The 8463-nt window shown below is 43.0% G+C and overlaps 1 protein-coding gene across 5 annotated transcripts in view; it reads left to right on the forward strand.

Moving 5' to 3' along the window:
- The window catches only part of arhgef6 (Rac/Cdc42 guanine nucleotide exchange factor (GEF) 6), a 30688-nt gene extending 23709 nt beyond the window's left edge, over positions 1-6979 (forward strand). For 2 of the 5 annotated variants that reach the window (XM_036547992.1, XM_036547996.1), the window contains 6 exons: positions 315-335; positions 1779-1875; positions 4130-4216; positions 5912-6011; positions 6206-6260; positions 6693-6979. In XM_036547992.1, coding sequence (XP_036403885.1) covers positions 315-335; positions 1779-1875; positions 4130-4216; positions 5912-6011; positions 6206-6260; positions 6693-6815 — 483 coding nt within the window. In that variant the 3' untranslated portion in view covers positions 6816-6979. The remainder of the gene's footprint in view (positions 1-314; positions 336-1778; positions 1876-4129; positions 4217-5911; positions 6012-6205; positions 6261-6692) is intronic. The other 3 variants (XM_036547993.1, XM_036547994.1, XM_036547995.1) reach the window with 3 other exon arrangements.
- The last annotated feature ends 1484 nt before the right edge of the window (positions 6980-8463 follow it).

The raw sequence follows: 8463 nt of genomic DNA on the forward strand, positions 1-8463 counted from the left end.
CAGCTCTCAGCGGTCAGGCGTTTAACCCTACCGGCTCCTCTGTCTTCCCCCCGGGTGGATTGAGAAGTTGAGCTGCCACATTTCATTCGTTCTGTCTGGAGGCATGTCTCAGACTTGCCACTATGCATCATGGGAAGAGGAGCGGGCACACTGGGGTAACACAGAACTGAGACTTCCTAACGGAGGCCTTCATTTCTCCCCCTGAGGGAGATGGGGCAGAGAGGGAGGTGATGATAATTACATATTGTGAGAACCCTTTATTCATCTGTTATCTCATTCACTTCTTCTCTTTCTCTCCACACTGGTCTCTGTAGAGGATGTCTTATATCCTGAAGGTAAGGCTAGACCTGCTTGTGTGCTTGCTTGCCTGTCCCATAACTGGGCTTCTGTCTGTCTCTCTTTCTCTCTCTTTCCCTCTCTGTCTCGCTTTCTTTTTCTCTACCTCCTCCCCCCCACTCTCTCTCCCTCTTTCTCTATGGTGTAAGCCACTTCCTGTCAGTGTTCTTGCCTGCTTTTTGTCGGTCTCAGCTCCTCTCTTCCACTGTCTAAATAAAGACTTGTTTCAGCTCTGTAGAAAGGTGTCATTTTCAGTGTTGCAACAGTGTTCCCCTTTAAAAGAGCGGGAGTTTTTCAGAGTCTCTCACCCACTATTAAACTCAGGCGACACAACGATATTAGGTGATGCTTTTGACAAATTTTGTGCAGAAATGTTATCTTGCTCCTTTTTTTTTTTCAACCTGCTCTGAACAGTTTATCTAAATGTGCAATCACATATACAAGGAAGCGAGAAAGGATCGGTACTGCTTCAGCTATTTGAAAAACGCACACCATATGAGGCTAAACGCATTTGTAATACATACTGAAAAGGACCGATTTCTAGGTTTGTTGTTTGTCGAAAGTTTCATAATCAAATGCACCCTTTTTGCCATGACGTCTTTTTTAAGATTATAGAGTACCTGCTCAGGTTTAGTATGTGAACTGTCCTCCAGTGTTGCTGTGTGCCATTATGTGTCATTGTCTTTGTGCACTGTAAGCCCTCTTCTAAGTCAACTTCAGAGGGAGACGTCATGAATTGGGCAGTTTAAACTTAATTACATTTGAATTTATAGTTTCTCTCAGACAAAGATGGAAGTAAAATCCGTCTTGGGGCTGAGGTGGCAGGATCAAGCAGTGTTTTATAACAAAATCTTTGAAATCTGGAATAACGCCCTCTGAACCGAAACCTAACTCACTTTGGCTCGGAGAAAATTGAAGTTTCACCCACCTGCCAGTGGCAAATGTGGCATGTACAAGGTCTCTGGACCTCACATTTCAAGGCTTTGAAGAAGAGCGAGGCAATCTGATTGATGATGTCATAATTGCATTACTTTTGGTGGGGGAAGCTTTGGTAGCGTATGTTGGTTTTATGTTGGCTTTGGGCCTGTTAACGGCGACCGCCGACCATGTCTCTCTGTGGGGTTGACGCGGCAAAGGGTCGTAATTTGTTGTAATGTTTTGCTTGCCAAAAAAAAGCAGCAGGGCACGAGCGAGCGAAACACGGTAAAACAAGCACGGTAACGGTGACGAACGCAAGCAATTGAAGCACTCGTGCTGCTGGATTTCCTGTCTGAACTGCAGACTGCGTTGCATTGGGGAGTGCTGTTGGGAGTTGCCACGTGCTGCTTTCTCTATGTGCTTGATGGCCGGTCAAGTGGTTCGTTTTATTAGCTGACAGCGAGGTCAGCTCAGGCCACCATTTTCCCTCCCCGTCTCTAAAACCTTCTCCTCCGTTGTTCCAGCAGGACTCCAGCAAAAGCCCCAGACCAATTAAGAAGTTCCTCCCGAAGCGAAAAACGGAAAGGAAGCCATCTGATGACGACTTCCTGCTGAGGAAAAGTGAGTCTGATGGTTGGACAGAAAGGGCTTGCTATACGTGCATTATATTGCCTTGTGTTCAAAAATAATCCTCCCCACTCACACACACACACACACACACACACACACATCAGATGCAGGAAATGACTGTTTACTGTTCGTGATCGTCGATTCCCCAGGTTAGTGCTAATAATTCTGGGAAATTAATGCATCACATGACTGTTTGAGCTCTGATGGGGATTTTCATCGGCTGATCGGAGGGGAAAGTCTCATTCGTGACAGTCATCAGATAGAATTTCTCTTTTTGCATCACTATGGGGCATTCCCCATATCCCAATCATTCCCCAAAGTCCAAAAAGCAAAACTGTAAAGGAGCTTTGTTAATTGTCATAAATATGTGTCTTCTAATCAGTGAAAACTGTTGCTTGTAATTACTTACCCTAAAGTGAAAAAAATGTCTTAAATGATTTCTTGAAAGTCATCAGATTCTGAATTTTTCTTAGTGTTTGCATGCCTCTCAGTAGGGTCTCAGTGGCCCCTTTTCCATGTTGCTGTCAAGTAGAGCTTGACCCAACAGTGCAGTATGTGCCTGTTCAGAAAAAACATTGCATTAAGGCAAAAAGCCCAATAAAATGACAGTATCAATTTTTTTTTCCATTTTGAGCCAAGGCCTTAGGCATAACTTTCTAATCAGCATTGACATAACTCAAGGTAATGCTCACCTGTTTCATGTAGTAACACAAGAAAATCAATTGTGTCTAAAGAACGGCCGTTTGGTTTGTGTGAAATCGACCTCTGGTGACAAAATGGGCGGAAGGGGCCAATTCAGGACAGCCTTGCTTGGGTAATTTAGAAACGTGAATGGAAACTCTGCCACTCAGAGCCAATAGAGCCGGTAATGCGCATTACGATTTTTGAAGATCACAGCTAGGCGTTCTGTGAGTGAACCTGACTCACTTCAGTGAGTGGGCCGTTGCAGAATCATCGGTGTCGGGGTTGGCAAACCACACACAGGATTTGAAATTGGGTAAGGGTGGCATGTGTCACCCGCCCCAGGATTTGGTGATGATGATTTCCGCGCCATACAGCACCACCCACTATTATTGCTGCCTTATGCACGTATAGAGTGCTGAATATAACTCAGAGATGCAGTCACTGACATTTCTATGTGCTCAGCTGTTTATTTCCATTTATTTTTAGTCATGATAGGTTTCTGTGGAAGGATAAAACACTCATGCACTTCCCACTGCTCAGTAAGCTCTATAGCTTGCGCTCCCGCCTAGTGTGTGCTTTTGGCTTGGCGCCTGTCCTTTTTGCCCTGGTGAAATTCTTCTTCCATGGTGTTCTCGCTGCATCTTGCTGTGATTCTACAGGGCAACGGCTGCTTCCTGTGGGCACATGAGATTATTGAATGGCTGTTTTTCATTGGTTGTTTCCAGCTCATGAAACTCACAGCTCACAACTCCTGAAACATGACACAGAAATGATTGAGCAAAAAAAAAATTGCTGGCTGGATAGAAATAGACTTGCACCAGGCGCTGGAATGCATATGGTCCTATTACACAACACTGACCGCGGTGTTAAGATGAGGTCCGATTTCAGCGTGCATGCACCAAATTTAGGTAATACAGAAGCAGTGTGGGCTAATGTGGTGATGTGGTTCAGCCCAGTCACTGTGCAGAATAATACAGCAAAGGGTCAGTAGTGAAGTCAGTAGTGACAATATATCAGTTAGTTTGTGAAATGTGAGTACATTTTCTTGATTGACATGCAGCCTGAACAAGGTGTGACATCTGTTTGCCTGTACAGCTGTGTAAGGACTTTGTTACCACAATATTCAAGCCTTAATTAACCTGACGACGTTTACACATGTTCAATGCTCCCACTTGATCTGATGCATAAATCCTAATGAATTAGTCTTATTAAAATTATTTTAGTTGAATAAAGAATATTGAAAACAGTAGTAACAGTAATGATGCAGTACAGAATATTGAAAACAGTGTAGTACTAAAACAAGACTTAAATAAGCTTGGTGAGTGGCAGATTTATTTCTCATTTTATCACAAACATTAAAAGAAGGACAACTTGCTAATAACATTCAATTTGTCAAATAATATAACACATATGCATGTATGCATATAAGGTGAACTAAGACAAAGCAAGCTAAAAGTTGGTTGGTATGGTAATGTGTGTACTAGCCTTAAGACACCCCATGGTCTCATCTAACTCCACCCTGGCTCCTCCCACCTCCACCATATTTGCTTGTGATTGGCAGGTACGGCAGCTCTGGAAGAAGATGCCCAGATCCTGAAGGTTATTGAGGCCTACTGCACTGGGGCGAGCTTTCAGCAGGCCAGCACAGGTGAGGAATGCCCACAGCTCGGGCTGATTGCTCCTACAGACAGCGGTGTGTGGGAGCAGTGTGTGTGAGGTCTGTTTTATACCCAGGTCCCCCAGCGCAATTCTCTGAAAAGTGATCAGTACTGTGATTTTATTTCTACCTGGATTTTTAAATGGAGCTTGAAATTCATATTTTTTCATGTAAATTTTAATTGGATCCCTGTTTCCTTGGCCATGCCAAGCAGCAAGTAAATGACCCTTAGATTTAACGCCAAATGTGCTTAGATGCATTTAAGTACTGTGCCCACAGCAGGGTGCATATGATCACAGTTCTCTACATTTCTGCTCACACAGCATCTTTTAACATTAGCACAAAAGGGGTGTTTGTGTCTGACCCTCCCCTTTCCTGCTGTAGGGTTATGACTCCAGTCAAGGAGCATCTGTGGTTTTTCACAATAATTCAACAAGAAAGTGGGGCATATGTTTGTCTGCCTCTGATTCCATTTTAGCATGAGGGGGTCAGAACAGAGTCATTGAATCAAGGCCCCAGCCACTGGCCATTGACTGAGACTCTATGTAAAAGGGAAAAGCATACACTGCATTTCTGCTGCATAGCAGAGTTGGGCAAGCTGAGCCAGCACTCTGTGGTACATCAGCACTGTAGATTTAGAAACTCTGTTTGAGTCACTCCCTGGAAAGTTGCACAAAGGGAATATGTTCTGAAAAGAAAATGACTCTCAACACTGATTTTCCACTTTACTTTGGTTAACCTCATTTTTACATTGTCCGTTGTCTGACACGATCTTAACATTTAGACTCATTTGTCACTCACGAAAAATTAACTTTCTAAGAATCTGTAGTAAGTTACTAAGGTGTTATAGGATTGCAGAAATTACAAGAGGTTTGAGCGTAACATGTATTTTTTTCTCAGATTTTGATAGAGATCTGCTTAGTTTATGCCTGGTTACACCCAGTTTCTCTGCTTGAGTTTCATTTTTAAATACCTGCATAAACAGATGTTAAGCTTCAAATTTAATCTACCAGTTACATTCTAATTTTTAAGCACCGCAATGGTGATTTTCCTGAGAATACTCCTAGTTGCTATTTGAGGATGTTTTTATTGAAGGAGACTCTTTAGAAAGGGGAGAGGGAAGACTATAGGGATTATAAAGAATGCTCTCAGTAGGAGACACTGAGACAGATATGGATGGCATAGGATGTCAGCTGGAGAGTAGCTGATTTTAATTTGGACAGTTTTCATGTGGTTTGACATCAGGTGAATGTGTAATGCCGGTCAGGTGGATGTCAGAGGGTCGTGAAATGGATGTGAGGTTGATGTTAGATGGATGTAGGATAATTGTGAAGTGGATTTGAGATGAGCTTCAGATCAAATTGTGATGGATGTGAGATGGGCATGAGCTAGGCGTGAGATTGATGTGAGAGATGTGGCTGAAGCCAGCATGGATGATTTGAGGTGAACGTTAGGTGAATGTGAATGGCTCTCAGATGGATGTGAGTGTGATGTCAGGTGGTCTGACAGATTTGAAGTGGATGTGATTGGCCATTGGATGGATGTGAGTGTGATGTCCACCTCAAATGTGTCGGACTGCCTGACATCAGGGGGATGTGAGTGGGACGTGAACATGATGTCAGAAGGATGTGGGAGATTCAGCAGGGAGGTGGCAGGGTCACTCACGGGGCCTCTGTGCTTTTACAGCGACGCGTAAGGAGAACACCCCGCAGGTGCTGCTACCTGAGGAGGAGAAGATCATCGTAGAGGAAATGAAGAGCAACGGCCAGACCGTCATCGAGGAAAAGTAAGGAGAATACGATCCATATTAATTACACTTTCCCCTCATGCGTCAGAAATGAAGCCATTTACCTTCACCTTAAGGTTGATTTATTTGCTGTTTTATGTGGCAGTTTCCATGATGATAGCTTGTAAAAGCAACTGACAGTGTGCCTTGGCTTTACGCAGGCTATGCGCTGTATCTGTCTCTATCTCCCACAGAAGTCTTGTTGATGCCGTGTACGCTTTAAAAGATGAGGTCCATGAGCTTAAGAAGGTAATGTCACCATGTTTTCCTTTTTGAAACACAATCTTCATCTTCTGAAATGAAGCATTTGTTGTATGGTTCCTTCTTGAGTGTTTCATACTTTTCCTGTGCAGGATAGCTAGGTTAGTCATGCACTAAGTATTGGTAAGTTTAATCAAAATTATACTCTTCTGTCCCTATTTAAAAAATCCTTTTATTGTTATGACAATAATACTTGCAGGTCAAACCAAGGTCCCATCAGGTGACTTGACATTGACATTGAAAATGACAAAAAAATTACATCTCAGTGTGAGTGAGGTCTGAAGATCAGGCAAAAGATATATAGGTATAAAGTGAACATGTGTTCATACAAAGGGTCCAGTGAGGTGTTCCCAGTGTAGAGTAGAGTTGAGAGGGCGGTGATGACCCCTCTGGGGAATCCATTTTGTTTATGATCTGCAGGAGAATAAACGAATGAAGCAGTGTCTGGAGGAGGAGCAGAAATCCCGCAAGGAGCTGGAGAGAGTGGTGAGGAAGCTGGCCAAGCAGAAGTACGACTGCACCTGGGAGAACGGCGGCCACTAGACACCATCCTGTCTGTGGGGGTTTGGGTGTGTGTGCGCGTGTGACTGTGTGCGTGTGAGTCTGTGTGATTGTGTGCATCTCCATTTGGTGTATGGCAAAGTCCTGAACCCGCTAGCACTTTCCAAGGGCAGTTGTCCCCCAATGGCCCCCTGCCCCCAGCCCCTGCCCCCACCCCCCTGCACTCCAAGGGGTTTTTTTCTGGCAGAAGGCAAACAGGATGGAAAGAATCCCCAGATTCATGTTGTAACTGAGAAGGAAAGACCCTCTGTGACTTCACACGTCGTGAGGCGAGGGGGCAGAGTGGGATGGTAATGTTGACAAAGAAAACAACCAAAATTTTTGAGAAAAGTTGCTGTAAAAACAAGACTGAGCCTTGACATTTGAGCGTGGAAGGATGGTGGTGGGAGGTGTCAGTCATACTGGTCACTGCTTGGAATCTCCCAGCCGGAGGCTGAAGTTTGAAGGTGGACAGTTGTGTGCAAAGCTGTTTCTCTCCCCTCGTCCTGAATCAGTCCTGCAGGTGGATTCAGCACTCTGTCACAAGGCGAAACAAACCTGTAGGAGAAAGAGACAGAAATCTGACGAAAATGGCAAAAAGGAATCAGGACAGCTGGCCTACGCTACTCACTGTGACATGCGGCCTCAATCAAAGGCCGATCAGATCTAAATCGAGCAAAGAACAAACAGGTCTTCAGATATCCCACCACAGCACACAAAGAACTTCTCATGCTCTACAGACATTAACGGGATAACAAAAGCCATCTCAAAGGTGGCAAATCTACTTTTGCATGTATTTTAATAGGAGACGCATACAGTTAATGTTAGACATGTGGTCACCCTGTACAGTCCGCATCTCTGACTTCAGTTTTAAACGGTTTCATGATAGTGGCCTCCATATACAGCCGAAAGTGGTAAATGCACATTGGTGACATGAGGCAGATCTACAGCTGTCTTGAAGTTACTGAGGCCAGGATTCAGGCTAACCGTAATGTTCTTTTTCCTTCACTTTGAACTACAGAAAAGCAACAGCTATATCAGTTCTTACCTATCATTTTCTCATGTCCATTCCAGAAACCATAAAATTCCTAAGTAAACTTAAGTAAATGAAGTCTAACTAAAGGCTATTCCTAAATAATGCTAAGTAAAAAACTGTAAATTTCCAACTTGCTTCTTTATTCAAGGTGAAGGACAACATACATTGGAGTTAGCCCTAATCTAGCCGTAAAAAATAATTTCTGGATAAAGCAGAAGGTAAAGAATATTCATAGTAACTGTATCTTCTACATATCTTACTGGATGAAGTGAATTTCAAAGTTACCGCCATCTATGTTTGCTTATATGGTCCTCTCAAAAGTATGTCTTACAATCTGCATGTTTATGTACAGTGTTCGAATTGTATGCATTGCGGGGGAAAAGGAAACAAAAATTCTATGAGTTATTTTCTACATTTTCCTCTAATAATCAGTCTCATCACGTCCAAAGTTATCAGGGATGTTATTCTAATTGAAATATTTGTGCATCTATATGTATGTATATTATATATACATATTTATAGAAAACTTGAGTAGTATATACCTTCATAAGCAAAAAAAGCTATATAGCTTTATTCTTCAAGATAATATAGAGCTTATTTATTTTTAATTGAAAA

Source organism: Megalops cyprinoides, chromosome 16, assembly GCF_013368585.1.
Source record: "Megalops cyprinoides isolate fMegCyp1 chromosome 16, fMegCyp1.pri, whole genome shotgun sequence".
NCBI lineage: Eukaryota > Metazoa > Chordata > Actinopteri > Elopiformes > Megalopidae > Megalops > Megalops cyprinoides.